This window comes from Quercus suber, unplaced genomic scaffold, assembly GCF_002906115.3.
Source record: "Quercus suber isolate HL8 unplaced genomic scaffold, Cork oak 2.0 scaffold_26, whole genome shotgun sequence".
In the NCBI taxonomy this organism is placed as follows: domain Eukaryota; kingdom Viridiplantae; phylum Streptophyta; class Magnoliopsida; order Fagales; family Fagaceae; genus Quercus; species Quercus suber.
The window spans coordinates 1,211,665-1,234,915 of NW_027069491.1; the positions used below are offsets into that span (position 1 = coordinate 1,211,665).

The window sequence follows — 23,251 nt, forward strand, 5'->3', positions numbered from 1 at the left end:
CTGGATTACTCGTAGGTAGGTCTTCTTGGCTTTGGATGAGCTTCTAGTTGATGTGCCCCCTACAATGATCCTTATGAGTATTCAGGGGAGCGTAGTTAGAGTATCGTCTTGAGGACGACCCTGCCTTCTTGCCGTCACGATCCCTTTTCTCCCTCACTTTGGCTTTTTTTTGGACGAGAACCCTGCTTTGGATGGTGTATATAACCATGTTCCAATTGTCCACCTTTCTTCTTTTTCTTGGCAATAATTGCGTCTTCTGTGTTCATGAAACTTTGGTCTGAATATATCGACCCAGCCATCGTTTACGGCTCCTAGTCATATAACTTATGGATGAACAAGTTTGAACTGACTCCATTGTAGAAGGCTACCAAGAGGATCTTGTCATCCATCTTGTCCACTAATAGGGCTTCCCTATTAAAACAGTTAATGAAAGTACTCAAACTTTCATTTTCTCCTTGTTCTATGTTTAACAAGCTGGACGAGGAATGCTTCTGCCTTTGTCCCCTCACAAAATTATTGACGAACAACTTAACTCCTGGAACGAGGTTATGGTGTTTGGTGGTAGCTTACCAATCCATACTTTGGTTGGGCCTTTCAACATGGTAGGAAAGGCTTTAGAACACCTTGGAGATGCATAATTGTCTTGAATGTGGCAATGTGATCACAAGGATCCCATGTTCCATCATACAAGTCCAAGCTAGGCATTTTGAACTTGGAGGGTAGGGGTTGAATTATGATGGACACGATGAATGGAGAATCAGTTCAGTGGATGAGGTTATCCACGTGATTTTCCCACCTCATGGAGTCCTTCATCCCCTCCATGGCTCCTTTCATTTGATCCATCTCTCTCTCTCTAAGTGTAGTACTCTACGAGTGGCAATTCCTCTAGAATGAACTTCTCCCTCAGTGCTGTTTTCAACCCATTCATTCTCTAAATTTTGCACGTGCTTCTCGCCACGGCATTGTTGACGGTGTCTATTAACTTCACTTATTAACTCTTGGTTTTGTTGCGTCAAGTCTACCATTGCAGCAGTTATGGACTGCAACTATTGCTGGAAGATCAATGGTGGTGCTGGTGAATGGTTTGGGTGACTGGAGGCATTTTCACTCTCCTGGTGTTTTGGACTAATGGCCATTGACTTAGTCCGAACCATGTAGCCTTTTAGTCTTGGAAAGCTGGGAGGTTAACACTTAGAAACTTTACTCACTAAACACTTTCCACAGACGGCACCAACTGATAATGCACAAAAATCAATAGGTTGGAATGCTTCGGGCTATGGTGATGGCTTTTTGGTCCTGAAAAGAAAGAAATTTCAAGGATGATCAGTGTATCCCAACCAAGGACCCTCCGATTGTTAAGTCGGTTTTCTCTCTAGAACACATGGATGGGAAATTGTGAATAGTAGAACTTACCTTAGGTTTACTTGCTCGGATCCATTATCATTGTAGGAGATGTGTGGAGTTAATGGAGAAAATTTGGAGCAGGTTTTAAGGAGTTCTTTCCACAATCCGAAATGATAGATTGTGGGTTGAATGTGTAAAGTTTATAGAGAATTCCTCTGAAATTTACGTAGTGTTGTATAGTCATCCATACTCTTTCGAGCCCCAGACGATTACTTTTGACCATCCATAACCTTAGGGGTCGTGGACGATCATCCTAATTTGGACGATTGCTATATCTTATGTGTGTTGTCACTAGGTTTGGGGTACTTCTATTGAGCTTCTTTTCTTGTAAAACCTTATGGATGTGTTCTAGTAATGGACGATCACCATGGACGAACTAAACTTGGTTTGGATCCTATCAATAATAAAGTCTAAAACATTGGATCGCTCTTTCACTACATCATATATATTTTGAATATTTAAAAAAATATATTGTGTACACTAGAGAAGAGAAGCCAACAAATTCATCACCTTTGATTGGGACAAGCTCCATCAAGAGATGGCGGAGTGAACATACCACTTGTCGTGGATGTTTTGAGACAACGGCCAAAATGGTAGAACAATCCTAAATTCCCATTAGGTTCTTTAGAATTTTTATTTGTGAAGCTAAGCCCAAAATTTCAAATGTATGATGAACAATGGCCAATGATGTTTTAACAAGAGAGAAATTAAAATGCTTATAACAAAAATGCAAAAAATAAACTTAGAACATCAAGTCTGAAACTTCGACCCACAGATAACAGGAAGAGAAAACTAAGAGGGAAGGTTCCTCTATACCAGTATTTCCACCCATAAACTTCAAAAATAGTGAGAATCTTTGCTACCTGAATGGGGTTTTACTCAAAAATTTTAACTCTAAGTATGAAACATGGTTAGCTTATTTTTGAACTAAAGAGAGTTTTATACTTGCCTTGGGCCAAATTGGGAAATTAGCCATAATTTTCAAACAATATAATTAGTCGGCAATATTTTCAAACTATTTTTTTTACTAGTATCTCGAGTCTAAGAGACTCAATTTAGGGCCTATAAATCGAGTCTTTGAGGTTCGGTTTTCATATTTTGATCGGGTTTGAGTTGGCACTTTTTTCACATGGTGCCCACATGGAAATTAAGTCTTTAAGACTTGATTTATAAACGCAGACCAATTTATAAGCCCAGAACATAAAAAGGAACAACAGCACCAACAAAAAAAAGAAATCAGAGCCAAAAAAAAAGAAAAAAAAAAAAAAGAGAAAGACGCCAAAGAAGAAAAAAAAAAGAAAGGAGCCGAAGAAGAAAAGAAAGCCAGAAAGGCTGCTCTCTTCTCTTTCTTCTTCTTCTTATCTCACTCGTTTCTCAGTCTTTCTCATGCTTCTGTTTGGATGTGGGTCACCGGATTAGGTCGAGACCCAGACCATGGGGGCGCACCCAGGCTGCGCGTGAGCCCAGGCTGGGCACGAGCCCTTGGCCGCGTGAGTCTCTCTCTCTCTCTCTCTCTCTCTCTCTGATCTGATTGTATTTTTTTTTAGGCGTTTCAGCTTGTACATGAGAGACTTGAGACTTAAAATTTTTCTAAATTTTTTTGGTTTACAAATCGAGTCTTAGAGATTCGATTTTTAGGTGGTCGCCACGTGGAAAAAGATGCCACATTAGACGTAATCAGACCATAAAAATCGAGTCTTTGAGACTTGATTTATAGGCCAAAATCGAGTCTCTTAGACTCAAGATGTTAGTAAAAAATATAGTTTGAAAATTATGGCTAATTTCCCATTTTGGCCCCTGCCTTGAGGTGTCCTTAATGACTAGTTTTAAACCAAAAGATGAGGCTATGGACCTCAAAGGTGCTCAATTGATGTTTGGTACAATTTTCCTTTTGTTTGGATAAAATAAAGTGACTCAATCTTATTGGCTGCCCTTTCCTAGTCATGATAGGTTCTTGAAAGCTGCAATAGGTGGCTACCATTGGTGAGCCTAGCCAATTAGAGTCAGCTGTGTTTTTTAGGCAGAAAAATATTTAGGGCAATTTACTTGGGCCATAGACAGCATGAGCATAAGACCTTATTTGGAGTTGAAATTTCAGGTACAAGACCTCCTCCATGACCATGAGGTGCTACTAGCATCCCTAGCCTGCTTTGTAGCATGCATGAATTAGGCCTATGCAAAAAGTCTAGAAGGAATTAAACCATGCCCTCCAAACCACACTTCTTCAATTTTCTCAATATGTCATATGAGTTTAGTTCATGCTTAAAAGAATAAAATAAAATAAAACACATGGCTTCAGTCCTAAAAAAAGTCGATCTCAGCCGAATCGAGCTTGTAGATGTGTCGTGAAAATGAGTGAAAATGATAATCAACACGGTGCAATATGCAACTGAACCCACCATTACCAAGGCCTCTTGTTGTCTTGCTTCCTTTAAATACTTGAGTGACTTTGTGATAGTTGGCCACCCCCACCAAGTCAACCAACAGAGTCAAGTAGCAGAGCGAAATTGACCCAACTGCATTTGCTACCAAAGTGTCATGCAAGTGGATGAAGAATGAAGGCTCGGGCCATCCTCTTTTGATTCCATGAGTGGTCTAAGGCTTGTTTTTGAGCAAGTATAGGCCCCTTAATTTGACAATGCTAGTTCGAAAAGTGTGCCTAATAATGCCTTATCAAGGCAAGCATTAACAGGGAGGTTCTAGAACCTTACAACGACCCCCCTCCCTCCTACAATGAAGTTTGGTGAGGCGGTAGGTGTCGTGTAGGGTTAGAGTAAGCTCCCTGCCAACAATATGGAACATGTGGGTTGTGTCCCACCACTGCTCAGAGAGAGTCAACACCAAGGCCTTTCAAGCTCCCCCATCAAGCAAAGTCTCTGCTAGCATTCCAAAGCCAGCTTGGTGCACTAGCTCCTTAGTCTTGATGAAAACTATGGTTAGCGATAGTTCTTCAATGTGAAGAAAGTTTCAAAGATCAAAGTGATTATGTAGCAAAGATTAAACACACACACACACACACATAGAGTGAGAGAAAAATCTAGAAGAACTTTTATTGATCTTTTTGCTTGAAATAACAATATGAACTATATCATAGTATTTATACTAGATGAAACTCTATAACCATATAATTAAATCCCTAGAATTATGGAATTGATCTGCATAATGTGGAAACCAAAACCCAGAGCACAGTGACTGCCATTCCTTTCTTGTGTAATTGACTTACAAAGGACCAAAACAACACCGTTTAGCAACGAATCTATTGACATTGCTTGAGTTAAATAAAATGGTGCATTTGGTCATTTAAATGAAATTGTACGTTTCATGCTTACTATGTTAAAGTTAACAATGCCGTTTTGTTCTGGGTTTATGTATCTTCCTCACCACCCCCCTCAAACGAGAGGGGGAGGAATCCACCATGAGTTTGCACCTTTGATGAAGAAACAGAGGTGAGGATTGAGATTTGGTGAAAATATCTACTAAATTATCCATGCTTGAAACAAACTTCAGACACAAATCTCTGTGAAGAGCCTTTTCACAAACAAAATGATAGTCAACTTCAATATGTTTGGTGCGAGAATGGAAGACTGGATATAGAAACAATTTAAGCTCTTTGAAAAGAATGCGTAGCTAGGCCAATTCAGTTGTAGTTGTGGCTAAGGTCTTGCACTTGGCTTTTGTAAAGAAGTGTGACATTGTAGATTGCTTCTTGTAAGACCAAGACGTATGACTAGAACCAAAGAAAAGCAAGAACCCATTTGTTAAACACCGATTAGATGGATCCACTGCCTAGCTAGCATTTGTGAAAGTTGAGAGAGTCAAGGGACTAGGGGAGAAATTGATACCAAGGTGTATAGTGCCCTTAACATAACTGAGAACACGCTTAGTAGCCTCAAAATGAGTCGAGGTTGGATGATGCATAAATTGATAGAGCAAGTGCACACTGAAAGCTAAGTCAGGGCGTGTGAATGTCAAATCATGTAAAGCTCCAACCATAGATCTATATTCAATAGGATAAGAAAGAACTGTCCCCTCATAAGGTAGCAATCTCTTAGAAGGACAACAAGGGGTTTTAGTAGGCTTGGCATTTTCTATGTGGAACCTGTGTAAGACATTAGAGGCATATTTACTATGTGTCAAGGTGAGACCATACTTAGTAGGGTAAATTTGTATACCCGGAAAGTAAGAGAGAGGCCCCAAGTCCTTTAGCTCAAAAATAGAATTGAGGACAGTAATAAGGCTACTGATGTGAGTAGAATTGTTGCCTATGATTATAATGTCATCCACACACAAGGGCAAGTAGATGATAGTTTGTGTGGTTTGAAAAATGAAGAGAGAGTTGTTAGTTAGGGAAGTAGTAAAGCCCAAGTGTAGCAAATGAAATGTGAACCTTTCAAACCAAGCTCTCGGAGCTTGTTTCAAACCATACAAGGACTTATGCAATTTGCAAACATAATTAGGATGCTTGGAATCAACATAGCCAGGAGGTTGCTACATATAAAACTATTCTTTAAGAAATCCATGTAAAAAGGCATTGGAAACATCTAGCTGCCTTAATGGCCGATGATAACCAACTGCAATTGCTAAAACTAACATCACAATGGCAGGTTTGATAACAGGATTGAATGTATCTTTATAATCCAGTCCAACTTGCTAATGAAATATGTAGCCACTAACTTGGCTTTGTATCTAGCAATAGAACCATCACTATGCAGCTTAAGTTTGAAGACCCACTTGCAGCCCATAATATTCACATTGGGAGGTGAAGGAACTAAGTCCAAGTGTCTTGCTTTTGTAAAGATTTGAATTCAGCATCCATTGCTTCACACCATTTAGGACATTGAGAAGCAATTTTGTATGTAGGAGGTTCAATATAAGTGTAATCAATGACAGCCTTGTAACACAGCTTAGGCTTAGTAATACCAGTCTTTGATCTAGTTTGCATAGGGTGCTGGTTTTGAGTAGATGGTTGTGAAATAGGGAAAGTGACATTAGAAAGGGGAGTTATAGAATTGGGACCTATAGAATTGGGAACTGTAGAATCCAAAACTGTAGGATTAGGCACATTAGAATCTAAAGTACAAGTGGAGGAAGCTATAGGATGGGAAACAGTTGGAGCAGGAACAAGTTGAGAGGGTGGATCAGGTGAGGTTGGAAGTGGAATCTGTGGAGTAAGAGGAAGGGAAGAAGAGTTAGTGGATTGAGCAAAAGGAAAAGGACCTAAGATTGAAGGCTGATTTGTAGAATAGAGATATAGTAAGTTTGAAAACCAGGTAGCATCATTGGAAGTAAAAGTGAATTTGGAGGAAGTAGATTTAGTGGGTGTATGAAGAGAGTAAAGAAACATGGATTCATTAAAAAGGACATGTCTAGAAGTATAAACTCGATTTGATTTAAGGTCAAGACACAAATAACCTTTAGATATAGTGGAGTAACCAAGGAAGACACTCTCTAGTTCCAGGCTCTAATTTATGGGAATTATATGGTTTGAGATATGGATATCATGCGTAACCAAATACTTTGAGCTGAGACAGACCAGGATTAGAAAAATATAATGTAGACCAAAGGGAATGGAATTAAAGAACAGAAGTAGAAAGAAGATTGATTAGGGAAATAGCTGTTTGTGTAGCATAAGGCCAATAGGATATGGGAATGAAAGCCTATGACAGCAAGGTGATAGTGGTTTCAATGACATGCCTATGCTTTCTCTCAACTAAACCATTTTGTTGAGGAGTATATGGATGTGAAACTTGATGGATAATGCTGAGACATGTAAGATTTGAAGGCATTAGAAATATATTCACCACCTCCATCAGACCTAAAAGTCTTGATTTTGGTAGTGAATTGAGTCTCAACCATGCATTTGAATTGAACAAATTTTGCAAACACATTTGACTTGTTTTGAAGAAAGTAAATCCAGGTATAGTATAATGATCAATGAAAAGGACATAGTATTTAAAACCATTGATAGAATTAACAGGAGCAAGTCCCTATAAATATGAATGAACCAGTTCAAAAAGGGGAATTAGCAATGAATTGAGACTTAAGGAAAGGAAGTTTATGCATTTTTCCATATAAGCAAAGTGTACAAGAAACACTAGCATTACACTTATCTGAAGAATATCTAATTGAGAAGAAGGATTAAGGAATTACCAACATGAGTGATGGGTAAAATTTGTCCATTTCCTAATGTGAGATGATCTTGGCCATGGTAGGGTTTTGGAAAGCTGAGTTGATTCAAACTAGATGTAACATGATTTGTGGTTGCACTGTCAGCAAGCCATGGTTGTTCCTGAGCAATGTAAGCATTTGATGATGTGGCCATTGCAGCAAGCTTAGTGGATGAATGCTTTCCCTGATAAGCATAGTCCATCCTATGGTAGCAGTCAATTGCCAAGTGACCAAGCTTACCACAAATCTAACAAGTACACCTTTCTGGTTTTGCACCAGTGGATTGGTTTTGTTAGAATGGATTGAACTAATTTGATGATGATTTGGAGCCTCTTCTTAGACCTCCTCTATTGTTGTAATTGCCTCGACCTCTTCCTCTATTATGGGTTTGATTGAAAAACTAATTGTAACTTGAATTAGTGTTAGGCCTTGAGTTTGATGCAGCAGCCATAGCAAAGACTGGATCTTTAACATCTAAACCCTCATTCAAGGACTCTTCTTCTGCATTCAGCATTGTTGCTAGTTTGTCAAAATTGAGTTGAGTGACTTTGGTCCTTATGGCAGACCTAAAGGCATTATAATCCTTAGGAAGCCCTTGATTGCTATATGCTCTAATTCTTCATCATTTACTATGACACCTACAGCCAAAAGCTTGTCTTGAACTACCTTGATCTTCTATAGATAAAGATCCACAAAGTCTGTGCCTTTCTTAATGTTATGTTGCTCTCCTTTGAGATTCATCACATGTGATCTAGAAATAGATGAAAACCTATTCTTTAGAACTTTCCATACTTCCATTGCAGTAGTGCAGCCTACAGTTGAGGCTAAAATGGAAGGTGAAAGAGTCTAACTCATAAAAGTGAGCAGAGCTTTCTCTTTAGATCTCTAATTCACATAATCTGGATTCATGATTATGGTAATTGATCCAGAAAGATCCTTCAAATACTTATCTAGAATCAATTGAGGCTCCTCCAAAAACTCAAACAATGAATATGTTTCCAAGACCATAATGATCTGGTGCTTCCATGCTATGCAATTTGTGTTATCAAGCTTAACAGTCATCATGTTAGCCATGTTTGACAAGAGTAATAGAGGTTGATTCATCACATTAATAGTGGAGGTTGAAGAAGTTGAGGTAGTTGTTGAAGAAGAGGCCATAGCTGAGCTCGAAGCTACCATTGGTGAGTTGCTTGCAAGGATCGTTGGCTTTAATACCATGAAGAAAACTATGGTTCATGATAGTTCTTCAATGTGAAGAAAGTTTCAAAGATCAAAGTGATTATGTAGCAAAGATCAAACAATCACACACACACACACACACAAAATGAGAGAAGAATTTAGAAGAACTTTTATTGATCTTTTTGCTTGAAATAACAATATGAACTATATCACAGTATTTATACTAGATGAACCACTTTAACCATATAATTAAATCCCTAGAATTATAGAATTGATCCGCATAATGTGGAAACTAAAACCTAGAGCAAGGTAATTGCCATTCCTGCCTTGTGTAACTGACTTACAAAGGACCATAACGACTCCGTTTAGCAATGGATCTATTGACGTTTCTTGAGTTAAATAAAACAGTGCGTTTGGCCATTTAAATGAAGCTGTGCATTTCATGCTTACTGTGTTGAAGTCAACGATGCTGTTTTGTTCTAGGTTTATGTATCTTCCTCAACAAATCTCAGGAACTAGGGCATCCCATCAGTCCTATATCTTGGCAAGTCTGCCCCTACTAGTGGGAGTGGGATAGGGCTCCTGCAGGCGAGCATGACAACATCATAATACAGGTAAGTATACACAAGGATTGCATGACTAAACTCTACTTATTATGCCATGTGTGTATAGTTTCTTTCTTTATGACATGATTTGTTGATATTTGATTGTGTGTAGTGTTCTTTGTTTTATTTAACTTGCTTTCTAGTTTGCTTTTTCAGTATATTGTACATATCTAATGACTATATACTGCATTTTCTTTTCACTATATCATGCATTTCATCTTTAGCATTTCATTTCAGCGTGAATTTTGAAGCTTAAAACCATAAAAACAAAATTAGAAAAATCACAAGTTTTGAGCAAAAAACGAATTTTTGTTAGCCCCTTACTTTTAGTGCGTACGGTAGCTACAGAGTGCGTACACTCTTTTTTCCAAATTTTCAGACCTAACTCTTCGCATTTTCAAATCATCCTAATTTGGTTTCTAAGCATTTCTACACCCATAGCTCAGTTCCTAGCATGTTTTTAATCAAATGTATCCTAAAACTAGCAAATTTTTACATCATGCATGCATTTTCAAGTATTTTCATAGAATTTCTCAAAAACAAAAAATTGCATTGAAATGAATTTGAAGTGTTTTAAACTTACCTGTGAACGAGCTCATTCTGAAGCATGGAGCTTGATCTTAAAGAGGATACCAGCCTCACTTCGATGTGGACGAAGAGGAATCCACCGCTTCCATGCGAACCCAATCTCATCTCGGAATCGCATCATAGCGCAGCAGCCCCACCACGAGCACATGATCTAGGAGGCATTCTGAGATTTTTGGGTTATGGTTTTTGGAATTTAGAGAAAAGGGAGACAAAGAGGTTGAAGGAAGTTGTAATGGAGTGAAGTGAGTAATTGTTTGAAGCCATGGGGTTGGACATTTTTGGGTGCCTAACACCTTCCTAAGAGTATACATAAACTCCGAACCCAAACTCTGGTAGTCAGATCAAAGGTCCCTCCTTGAAAGTTCGCTATATTCATGGTTCCTAGACCACATAACTAGGTGGCGACTCTGACACTCTCCATTGTGCCCATAGTGGTGACTCCATTGGGGATGGTGAGCTTAATTCCTATATGTCCTATATGTTAACTTTCGTAAAAATTGTCTCAATACTTGTTTGCACACACATCACTTGTTCTTTTGTCCCTTAACTTTGGTTGGTGATGAGTGGGAAGATGGAAGGCTCCATTCGGGCCTAAATTTTTCGAAGTTCGTACCACCAACTTACAATTGGTGCCATCGCCTATAATAGGCCTTGACTACATTAAAGGTTTGCTAACAATCCACTACGGAGTCCACTTAGGCCTTCAGTTGGAATTATAGCCCACCTAGTTGTGAGTGACCTACTTATCTATTCCTTTAGCCTTAGAAAGCCTACCACACTTAGAGGGATCCTAGATCCTACCATGAGGGGTACCCTTTATATATATCTCTTGTTTGTTCAACCATATATCATGTGCTCACCTAATTCTAAAGGATAACTAAAAGGTATTAAAATGGAAGGGATGGCCCTAAAGTTATGGTATACCCTAAGATGTCGTGGGATAAAAGAAAAGAAGTTCTCACAGATAAGAGGTTTGTCCCTAAATCCAAAGGTATATCTTAACTTGAAAGGTTCGTAAAACCATTGCCTAATTGCTATCGTAGGCCTAAGTGGAGAAAACCCTTTTGAAAAAGAGGACTTTAGGCCTAAGGTAACAAGTATGCTATGGACTTAGCATCCAATATATCCTTCAAAGTCCAAAATGAAACTCCCTAATCTTGGGTCTCTTTGTTGCATGCCTAGGTCCAAAATGATGAGAATTTCTTAGACTTTGAAAAGAATGCCACAAAATATTCTAGCTAGAGGGCTATTTCAAAGTGAGGAAATAATGAATAAAGAATGAAAAGCCCAAAGGTGATGAATACATTGTAGGCCCAAGTTTGAGACAAAGGGTTGAAAATTCCTTAGTACATTCTAATGAAAGCCCACGAGAGTAAGATGAGAGCTTTATTGTAAATGGACTAAAGCCCAATGAGCAAGGGGCAAGGATCCATGAGAGGATAGGGAGTGACATTGTAATTAGGCCTTCATTAAAATGAACTTAAGAATTTTCCAAGAACATCTAAAGTTTAAAAGAAACCTTTCAATTGGGACTTGAACTTAATGAAAATGGGGCTTCTTTTAAGACTTCGCCCCAATCCAAGTCCAATGAAGGGTGAGACATCCAAGTTGAAGGCTTATCAAGAGGGAGGAATGGACGCTGCAAGTGAGAAGGTCTTCAAGAAAAAGATGCTCGAATGTGTAGAGGCATAAGTTGAGGTCCTCAAGAAGATAATAAGTCACCCTTCTAAAATTGAGAAAGAGGAAGCTAAGAAACGCAAGGATAAGCACGAACCTAGTGGGCCGACTTAAGAAGGCATCGATCGCGTGATGGTAGAAGGGAAAGTTTGCCTACCTCTACCCAAGTTCAAGCCGCAACTAAAGAATGCTCCAAGACCATGGACTTTCAACAAAGGTCATGTCAACGAAATTTCCAAATCAGGATATGTGGGATCATGGGAGGATCACGATTGGCTAGAATGGACCTTGAAGGTACGGACAACCCAAGTCACCCTGGCTTGTTTCATACTTTAGCGCAACATGAACCCTTCTTCCAATGGCGATCAATACCTCGTGAGGGACAAAGAAGAGGAAGGAGATGATGAGATGATTAGCTATTGGAGTGGTGATGATGGTGATTGGTTCCTTAACGAGGCAAGAAGAGACTTCCCCAGTCAGGGAAAAGATCTGTAAGTCATGACCGAAGCTATGCACGCATGGGAACCCTTGAAGAAAGAAGACTGGTTTGCTAAGCTGAAGAAAGGCGAGGAAAAGAATGGCAAGCCTTGAAGAAGAAAGAAGAAAGAATTCATCTTGCCTACCATAGGGCCCATTAATAATTGGACTTGGGTTGAGTTTTTGGAGAACATGGGGAAAATGTTTGTAATGTAAGTTCCAATGTACTTTTTAACATTTTCAATAAGATGAATTCTGATTTGACTTACTTTGATTTGTCCTATAACATTGAAATTCTGCACTTAAATGATTCATATGAATTTGAAAATGAAATTAATAAAAAATTGGAAAAAAAAATTGAACCTATGGAACCAACTCTTGAAATTATTAATTTGAGCAATGATGAAAATCCATGCTTAATGAAAATTGGCTCAACTCTAAATGAAAAAGAAAAGAAAGATCTTCAAGAACTTCTCATGGAATTTCAAGAGGTGTTTGCATGGTCCTACGAAGATATGCTTGGAATTGACCCTGAAATAGCTCAACACCACATTGATACTCGTAACCACGTGGTGCCCGTCAAGAAAAAATTGAGAAGAATAAGGACCAAATGGCTTTTAAAGATCAAAGAAGAAGTCACTAAGCAACTAAAGGTTAGAATCATCAAACTCGTAAGCCAAGCCGAATGGATAGCCAATGTCGTGCCCATACCTAAGAAAGATGGAAGGGTGAGGATATGTGTGGATTTTAGAGACTTGAATAAGGTGTGCCCTAAGGATGACTTTCCCCTCCCCCACATTGATATCTTAGTGGATAACACGATGGGAAGTGCCTTGATGTCCTTCATGGGTGGTTTTTCTGGTATAACCAAATCAAGATGGCTCTTAAAGGTATGACCAAAACCACTTTCACTATTGAATGGGGGATCTATTGCTACATGGTAATGCCATTTGGCCTAAAAAATGCTGAGGCAACTTATCAAAGGATGGCTACGGCCTTGCTACATGATATGATGCATAATGAGTTAGAGGTGTATGTTGATGATATGATAGCCAAGTCCAAGGATAGAGAAAGCCACACCATAAACTTGAGAAAGTTCCTCAAGAGGATCAAAGAGTATAGATTAAGGTTGAACCAACAAAAGTGCACCTTTGGAGTAACCGCTGGAAAATTGTTAGGATTCAGAGTGAGCAACAGAGGGATAGAAGTTGATCCATCCAAGATTAAAGCCATATTGGAGACACCTCCACCTAAAAGTGAGAATGAGATTAGGGGTTTCTTAGGATGACTACAATACATTAGTCAATTCATTGCTAAGCTCAACTCCATTTGTGAGCCCATCTTTAAATTCTTAAGAAAGAATGAACCACACACATGGAATGATGAATTCCAAAAAGCTTTTGAACTCATCAAGGAATATCTCTTCCACCCACCTATCCTAGTGCCTCCATAACATGGAAAACCCTTACTCCTATACCTCTCCATCATAGGAGATGTGGTTGGAAGTATGCTTGCACAAGAAGATGATGAGAACAATGAAAAAGCCATATACTACTTAAGTAAGAGATTCCGTGATTACAAGACTAGATACACTCCTAAAGAATAGTTGTGCTTTGTACTTGTTTGGGCTGTATAGAAATTGAGACATATTGTTTTACCCTTCCAAATATGGGTAGTGGCAAGAATGGATCCATTGACGTACCTCTTTAAGAAGTCCGTTTTGAGTGGGAGGTTGTTAAGATGGTTGATCTTATTAGTAGAATTTGATTTGAAGTATATGGCTAGGAAAACTATCAAGGGAAGCGTCATGTCAGATTTTTGTGTTGAGAATCCTATAGAGGGGGAAGATGGCAAAGAAAGCTTCCCAGACGAGGACATTTTGGATGATGAGTTAGGGACATGGAAGATGTACTTTGACGGAGCCGTAAATCAATATGGGAATGGGATAGGAATACTCTTGATCACTCCTGAGGGATCTCACATACCTTTGGCAATCAAATTGAACTTCGAAACAGCTAACAATATGGCTGAATATGAAGTGTTCATCGCTGGAATGGAAGCTCTTCAAGAGTTGGGAGTAAAAGAAGCCAAAATCCTTAGGGATTTAACTTTGGTTATAGCCCAAGTGCAAAAGTTATGGAAATTGAAGGAAGAACACTTGAAGCCTTATTAGCAATACCTAGATGATTTGACCAAGACCTTTGATAGAATTGAATACATAATCATTCCTAGAGCTCAAAATCAATTTGTAGATGCCTTAGCTACTTTAGCCTCCATGGTTGAGATACTCGAGGGAGTATGGACACGATCCTTAGAGATTGAGGAAATTTATGAGGAAGTGCACCTGAGGAAGACGAAGCTTCAATAATCTAATCTAATCTAAGCTAATACTATATATAATAGCAGAAGCTTTTACGAGGTGCTGACACATAAGCCAAAAAAGCCCCCTTAAAATGTTGACACGTGTAGATTTAATTCTTTAAAATTTCGCTTGGTGCGTTGGAGAGGCTCACTTCAGACACAAATGTAAACCTTTATAAAAAACAATAGCCGCTTATCCACGAAACAAAAAAACATAAACAAAACGCCAACCCTAAAACCCAAACCATATTTCCCGATCAAAATTCAGTAAACACTACATCAATTGGGAATAAGAAATCAAAAAGTTTCAAAACACGATTTTACAAACCCAAAACCTAGGCAAAATGTTAAACAGAGAAGGCACGAAGAAAGAAACAGTGAAAGAGGCAGAGTTCCTAAGGCCGTCCATTGTGCATTACAATCAAAAGGAAAAGAGAGAAGAGTTCGTCTAAACCATACAGCCTCCATTCCCTTGCCAAATTTAGACCCCCAGACAGCAGAACCGACATTGACAACGGTACATTTTTTTTCTTCCAATTTTGTAGGTTTGGGTATAAAACGTTACTTTTAATTGAGTTTTTTTGTTGGGTAGATTTAGATTTGATTCATTTCTGTTTTGGGTTTTGGAATCTCTATCAAAATATTTGTTTTCTCAATTTTAGATATTTCCTTTTCTTTTGTTTTTTGTTTGTGTTTTTAGATTACAGAAATCACTAAAAATGTTATTTTTAGTTTGGGTACTTTTGTTTCTAATCTTAATGAAATCGTTAGCATTAAATAAGTATAGGATCGAATGTTGCATTGATTTTTATTTTAAGTTTTTTTGCCGTATACCCATAACTAGTAAAGTTATTGTTATTGTTTTTTTCCTTTTCTTTTTCAAATCTGGGGATTGAATATGATTTAGGTTGAATTTTTTGGTTGGATTGCTTTAGATTTAGTTATTTGAGATAAAAAATTAAAATGCAATCGAAACTCGAAAATCTTGAGATACAGAGATAGGAGAGACAAAGTTCATAAGGTGCCAAGAGATAAATATTTAAGGCCGCCCATAACCATTGGTTTTTCCTCTACCATCCATTCCTTTGCCAAACTTAGACCACTGGAACCACAATCACAAAGAGAAACAGTTTGTAAGGCGCAGAATGGAATGAGAGTTACTCAAAGTTCTACGGAAAAAAAAAATCAGCTTTGATTCTTATTTTTCGGATTTGTATATTCCTTTTTCTTTTCTTTTTTTTGTTAATGCTATTGTTCTCTTCTTTCTTTCTTCTTATTCTCTGAATTATATTCGGTTTTTCTTTTCTTTCTTACTTTTTTTTTCTCTGCAACCGTTCTATGGCAATTTCTGTTGAAAGGTAGAACCGCAGTTGCTGTGAAAAACTGTTTCAATATCAAACAATAAAAATTTCGGGATCTTAGAATAATGATGTAGAGATTTGAGATTATAAAGTAGAGAAAAAAAAAATCAGAGTCTTCACACACAATCAGATTGCCGAAATAATTACCTGCAAAAGTTCTGTTTTTAATTTTTGAAATTTTTGAAATACTTTGTTTCATAGGAGCACATTGCATTAGAAGAAATTTTTGAAGAATGAAGTGGATTTTCAATAGAAAATGCTGAAGTGATGATACAAATTCAGTGGTTATGGCCAAGAGAAAAAGTAAGACTATTCTTTATTTGTCCAATTTTGTATACTTGGCACTGATAAATTACCAATGGAAATGATATGAACTTTTTTCCCCTCAAAATTCTTAATGCATATAATAGTGAAACCAATTTTGGATTCATAAACAAGCTTGGTGTTGATTGGTGGTGTTTCCATGACAAGGATATAGCCCCTGATGGCAAAACGCTAGAGGTGAGTCATCTTTTAGGTCATTGTGCTAATAGGAGGTGAAATTCCTATTGCTTAATTTAATCAATGGAATCAGAAGCAGATGTGAAATTATTTTTTTTTGGTTGTTTCTAATTTTTTTTTTTTTTAATAATAGTCAACTTTTTTTTTTAATAGAATTTAAGAATCTCCCACAAAACCAATCATTTGGCATTGTTATCTTTGTAACAGGAAAGTAACGCAAACTTGGATGAAGTAGTGGCCCTTTCCAAGAAGCTTCAGGTAATTTTATATGAATTTTCTTTGGATTTTAATTTTTGGTGGTGGGGGAATTCTTTGTACTTTTGGAGCCTCTAGGTATATGTAGCTGTTATACTTGGTTCAAATCCTTTGTGTATTTGACAATGCGTGTGTCATTCTCAATTTTTGTGAAGTTTTGGTAGGAATGAGCTTAGGCACAAATGACACTTCCTTTCCCTAAGTTGTAGGGTGAGATCATGGATTTTAAAATGCATTGGGTGTTTGTGTAACTCAACAATAAGTTTTTTTTTTTTTGGGTTATTCAAAGTTTTGATAAGAAAACACATTTTGTTATTTAAAGTTTGGTTTTTGTTAATTGTTTACTTGGCTTGTGGTTTATAAATGTGTTATCTTTGGGATGTTGCTATTTGAAAATGGGAGTCTTTTGGGGTCATTGTTCCAATGGAGTCTGCTTTTTGGTTAGTGAAAGTGTTGTTTGTTTTTAAATTTTTTATGGGTTTTGTGCATTCTAATGATGAGATAAATTGTATATGGGTTATGAGGGTGATTCTTTTTCTCTTTTCTTTTTTTAATGTTAAATTAATTATTTTGCTGATTATTTATAGTTTAGAAAGTTGTGCTGGCTTTGATGGAATGTGATGGAAAATGTTTGAGACCCTGTGAAGTTGGGAGGGAGGGGGGAATGATAAACAAGGATTAGGTAAAGAAAATAGGGTCTTGGTGAAATTGTTTGGTTTTTATGGGTGTTATATGTGCAAGCTGATTTTTTACTAGAAACTTTTCTGAAGGCAACTTCACTTAAAGTTTCAAGAAAATGAGGGAGGATTTGCATTTTCTTTTTATAACATTGAAAGATTTTGTGATAGACATACAATGTACTTTTTGGTATCGGAAACTGTCAAGTTGATAAATGGACAACATGGAAAATTGTATGTATACCTCTGCCTGTTGAATCTATAGGAAGCCTCAGCAAACCATAAATCTCATCTTATTGTTATGGCAAACTAGAAAATTTTTTTTTTTACTGGATGCCTAATTATGGCATGCTAGAAGAAGAAATTTTTTATTTTGTAGAACGCATGCCTATTTTCCCATTAAGTTTGTAAATGGACTGCTTTCCCCCACTTTCTCTGCACATAGGGTTGTATCCCCATACTCAATTCTTAGTAATAAACCTTTAATTCTCCTTTCTTTGATTTATGTAGATAACCCTTATATATATATATATATATATTATTTTCTAGACTTCTACAAAGTACAAACATCAGAGAGAGAACCTTTTTAATGAGCTGGAGATTGTCTTTGTTGATGTGGTATGGATATATCAATCATCATCATCATCGTACATACATACATATATACATTTAAAATCACAGTAAGCTTGGCTTACATCACTGCTTGGTATTGGGCATGATCTGGAAGAGAAACCTTGGTGTATGATAATTGTCAACATGATAGTATTACTTGAAAATTTTGAGTATATTTAAAATGAAGTTCAGTTTTTGAACCCATTTATAAAGAACTAGAGTGTTTTTTTTTTTTTTTTTTCCCCCCACCTCCCCCTTTTCCCTCTAAATTTATTAGAATCTGATGGTTATAGGTAACTAAAGCTAAGAACATATGGAGTTTAACTTTAGTCTTATTTGTATTAGGAATGAGCAATTGGGCATAGATACCTACAATTGATTTTTTTTTTTTTTTGCCTTTTTGTTTTCTCAAAAATTGATCAATAACTTGCTGAGATAGGGGAGACTCCAGTGCAATTTGTTCAAGTAATCATGTGTAGTGAACTGTGGATATAAATTAAACTTTTACTTCCTATGTTAAATTTTAATGGAAATAACTTTATAGTCTCAATGAGGATCAAGAACGCCCTGACTCTCTTGAGGCTCAAATATCCACACATATTTTCTTTTTCTTGATTTTATCAATTTGAATACATGTACTCATTGACCAACTAAAAACCTTAATAATTTAAGTATAAATTGTGGCATTAAACCATGTGTTATTTTTGTCATATCTTGGAAAAGAAGCCAAGCATACCCAATCTTCAATGATATGTGAAGCCTAATCCTGTGTTTTCCTGCCAAGTAGAAGCAAGTTAAGGTGGAAAATTAAATTTTATGATGCATACATTCATGTAAATATTTTTGTTATTGTCAACCCTTTAATTTCTTGGACCTGTTTGGGCAAGAGAAAATTTGTGTAAGTTCATGATTTGTTTTTGAAGCAATTTGAAGATTTAATTGTACTAACTAGCTTGGCTCTTGATTAAAATTTAACTTTATATTGTTGAAAGCAACAACGTGTGCTATTTAAAAAGTAAGAGTTGGGTGTTTTGTCATTTGATGAATTTCCTTGAATATGTTTGATTATAGTTGTAAAGTGGACTCACATTAGAGTTATGAATGAGATTTACACTACTTTGATTCAAAAGAACTAAATACAAGCCCTCTCTTAAAACGCTTTTTAAAAAACAGAGAATGCCAAGAAGAAACCAGCACTTGACCGTAAATTAATACTTAAAAATAGCTAAATTGAAATTCAGTGAATAATAGAAGTTAGTTCTTTACATGGAAGGAAGAAAAAGAGATAGATGGTCATGCCCCTGGCAGACGTGCAATTTATTTACTTTTTTCCTTTCTCTGATCCTTTTACAAATCCTTTGGAGATTGGTACCTCTCTCCTAGCTCGTCAGATATGTGCTGGGTAACCTGCTTCACTGTGAGCATAAAGTATTATTGTAAATCAGTATAATAGAAAATAGTGTCATGTCCTCATACATTCAATTGTTCTTCCATGTGTTCACAAAAAATAAAATAAAGGTATCCATGATTGAGTTCTTAACTAACGTCTCCTATCCATTTATAAGAACTGTGTTTTGAAGAATATTTAAATGGCAAATGTTTGTTGAAATGTGTGATAGAAAATCTAATAGCCTATGTGCAAATAAATATTAGCTACTACACATTGCCAAACCTTTTAGACTAACTTTATAACCATCCATTATTATTGTCTCTTTTACTTTCCACAAACTTTTATGCTTAGAGCTTTAACATAATATGTAATTCATATCTATGAGAAATACCTAATTTGAGGCAACTAGCCTCCAAGAATGAGAAATAAGATTTAGAGAGAATAGAGAAGATTGGAGAGAAACTGTTGCATATTTCATTCAATGGTCCTTACAATTTCCACTCTAGCGAACCACTAATATCTAGTTTTCTTGAGTATTCAAAGCTATTCCAAGTAAAGCCATATATATTGCATTCTAACAACCTATCTATCTAATTGACAACAACTAATAGATGTTAACAGCTTTTATGGTAAAAGACTAACAATTCCCTAACTCTAACGCAGCGGCTTAGGACAGGTGTATGTTAGGCAACATCAACAATAACAGCTATGGCAGCAAGTCAACTTCAGCAGCAACATCACAGGTGTTGCTTGATGACTCTTAACATATTCTATATTGTTAAGTAATAAAATAGTTTACTATATTTTAATATACAAGTTACAAGGAAAGTTTTGATGCACGGGTTAAATATGATCTGTTATGATTTATTATTGCAAAATATTCTCCTTGAGTTTGGTAGTGATTTGATTTGATGCAATGTTTTCCTATGTTCAAGTTTTACTAGAATGAGACTGATTTTCAGGATTTATGATGGCTGAACCAATGCTCATGATTGGTGGCAATAATGCTCAACTTAAGTTGCTGCATAACTCATGTTGGTGCTACTGCTGGAGGCTTAAGTAGCTGCATAATTGCTGGTGTTGTTGTTGCTTAAAGTCAAATTCTTTTTGTAGACACTATATGCTTAAATATACTACATTATTTAAGTTTGAATGTATACAGTGGAAGTAAAATAACAAAGTTTATGTAGGATGCAAAGTTCATAATTAATATGTAAAATGTTCCTGCGCATTGCACGGGTTAAACACTAGTGGCCATAGAAGAAGAGGAAGTCTTGTGGTACTATGACATCATGAAATTCTTGGAACTAGGGGCGTATCTGGATGGTGTCAATAAGAGAGAGCATCGTTCTATTAGGATGATGGCAACCTAATACATCCTATGTAGAGGGCAACTCTATAAAAGGTCCTATAATGGTATACACTTTCGTTGTTTGAAGGGGGAAAAAGCCGATAAGGTAATGGAAGAAGTTCATCAAGGACTTTGTGGCCCTCATATGAATGGAAGAATGATAGCCAAGAAGATTCTAAGGATAGGTTATTACTGGAATACGATGGAGACTAATTGTGTGGACTATGTGAAAAGTTACCGTGATTGTCAAACACACGCTAACATGTATCATGTTCCACCTAATAAGTTGTATAGCATGACCTTTCAATGGCCATTCTCGATTTTGGGCATAGATGTGAATGGAAGGATAGCTCCCAAAGCTTCAAATGGGCATGGGTACATTTTAGTGGCAATTGACTACTTCACTAAGTGGGCGGAAGCAGCTTCCTATTCTGTGTTGAAAGCTAAGCATGTAGGCAAAGTCCAAAGGGTCACGGAAGAATATGGTATGGAGCACCACAAGTCTTCACCATATCAACCACAAGCTAATAGGGCTGTAGAAGCAGCCAATAAGAATGTGAAGAATATCTTAGCCAAGATGGTAGTGACATACAAAGATTGGGTTGAGAAGCTACCATTTACCCTATGGGGTTATAGAACTTCTATCCGATCATCGACTGGGGCAATATCGTACTCTTTGGTCTATGGTAGTGAGGTGGTGCTTCCTATTGAGGTGGAAATACAATCTTTGATGGTGTTGGTAGAGACTAAGGTCTTAGAAGAGGATTGGGCTAAGGCGAGATATGAACAATTGGCTTCGATAGATGAGAAGAGAGCTAGGGCACAATTCCACGCACAAGGATACCAAGAAAGGTTTGCTAGAGCATTGAACAAGAAAGTGAATCCGAGAAACTTTAAAGAAGGAGACTTGGTCCTAAAGGTGCTTAGAGATGAAAATTTTGATCTGAGAGGGAAAATGAAGCCAAGGTGGTCTGGGCCTTTTATCATTAAGAAGATAATGTCTGAAGGTGCTACAAGAATCACAGATTTGGATGGGGAAGAGATGCTTCACTGTATTAACATGGATAGACTCCAGAAATACCACATTTAATAGGAAAAAAAAAAGTCTGCTAGGTTGAAAACCCGAAATGGCTGCCTAGGAAAAAGTTAAGGCAAAACAGCCCCGTTAGATTGAAAACCTAAAAGTGCGGTCTAGGCAAAAGTTTGGGAAAAAGACTATGGGCATGGCAAAAATTCCTACGTCTAGGGAAAAAATTACATTGCAAAGGAAAAAGAAAAGAAAAGAAAAATAAATAAATGAGATGACAATAAGCAAAGATAATAAAAAGGGAAATTCTTTCACTACTCAAATTAAAATATAATAAGTTTGTTCTCATAGGGGTTTTGGAACATTCCAATCCTTTATTAAATTCAAAGAGAAAAACATAAGAATTATAGAAGTGCAGAAAAGTAAAACTTGAGGCGCATCAAGGTGATCACTCAGTCCTCTTTATCTTCTTACTAGTATGTGAGCCTTCACATCCATCAAAATCTACTTTATGTCATCCTTCAACCATTGCTTGTAGCTTGCAGTAGGGTAGATGTATTTGGGAGGAACAATGTCTTTCATCACCCTACGGTATGGCCAAGTTTCAGTAATCCTACCCAAGATCTTATTAGTGAATAGTGTAGTATGGAAGGAATGCTCCTCAGTAGGAGATCCTTGACGCTCTCCAAAGTGCCTTGACATACAATAAGTGGAGTAGTAAGAGCAGTAACGAAGCCCAACTAAAGTCACACAATGGTCCTTGCAGTAGCAATGGACCATGCTTGAGATATGCCACCATTCCACAACCCATTGGATGTTAGTCTCCTTGAGGTGACCCATGAGCTCCATGTATGCTTCAAAGCCCAAAACATCTCGAAGCTGGCAGTTCCTAAGATGCCTAGAAAGGTAGGTGCTAGGGGGCATAGTAGGAGGGTGGAGCAACCGAAGCCTCTCTTGTAGCCATATTTGAAAAGAAAGAAGAGAAGAGAAGAGAGGGAGAAAAGGAAAAAGAAAAAAGAGAATAAGTGGAGAGCATGAGTGAAAAATAATAATAATAAAAGATGATATAAGGTGCCTTGATGGGTTAAAAATTGAAAGGCAGTCCATGTAAAATAAGAGGAATCCTGCTAGGTTGAGAACCTAGGCAACATTTAGGGATCATACCTGAAGAAGAAGAGGACTCTCCACAAAAAAAGCTTGCTTCCTTCCTTCGAAAGGCATCCAAACTATTGAGGATTTCCACAAAGATCAAGCCCACTGTATTGCCCTTCTTTCGCTCATAAGCCACCATACACTCTATGACTCTTGAACCAAGAAATACCTTGCAAGGGCACATAAACAAAAGGCACAAAGGTAGTATTGTCATGGCCTCTCACCCTGAGGAAGGCCCAAACCGAAAAAAGTAGTCAAAGACCAACCTAAGGTTAAGTTTGCCAAAAACACACCACCTATTGGTTGTGGATTCATGGACACCCAACACCACTCGCAGCAAGGAAGGAAGATCCCCACCTATGGCAGGAAAGATAAGGTCATCAATCTCTGGTTCACCCATGACTGCAGCAAATTCCTCAACAATAAGGCATAGTTCTATTCCGTTGAAGCAGAATACATGCTAGGA

The 23,251-nt window shown here is 37.3% G+C and overlaps 2 protein-coding genes across 7 annotated transcripts; both read left to right on the forward strand.

Moving 5' to 3' along the window:
* The first annotated feature begins 13,782 nt into the window (after positions 1-13,782).
* On the forward strand, positions 13,783-14,271 carry LOC112037417 (uncharacterized). The gene has a single exon (XM_024070231.1). The coding sequence runs from the start codon at positions 13,783-13,785 to the stop codon at positions 14,269-14,271; it is 489 nt and encodes a 162-aa protein (XP_023925999.1).
* Positions 14,272-14,615: 344 nt separating this feature from the next.
* LOC112037423 (uncharacterized) lies at positions 14,616-21,839 on the forward strand. 6 transcript variants are annotated; one of them, XM_065768274.1, is made up of 6 exons: positions 14,616-14,976; positions 16,022-16,123; positions 16,231-16,321; positions 16,529-16,579; positions 19,919-19,998; positions 20,218-21,839. In XM_065768274.1, exon 6 carries the CDS (start codon positions 20,716-20,718, stop codon positions 21,694-21,696), a length of 981 nt encoding a protein of 326 aa, XP_065624346.1. In that variant the 5' UTR covers positions 14,616-14,976; positions 16,022-16,123; positions 16,231-16,321; positions 16,529-16,579; positions 19,919-19,998; positions 20,218-20,715; the 3' UTR covers positions 21,697-21,839. The 6 variants fall into 6 exon arrangements, with proteins under 6 accessions (XP_065624346.1, XP_065624341.1, XP_065624358.1 ...); XM_065768269.1 differs by having other exon boundaries at positions 19,919-21,839; XM_065768286.1 differs by lacking the exon at positions 19,919-19,998.
* Positions 21,840-23,251: the final 1,412 nt, after the last annotated feature.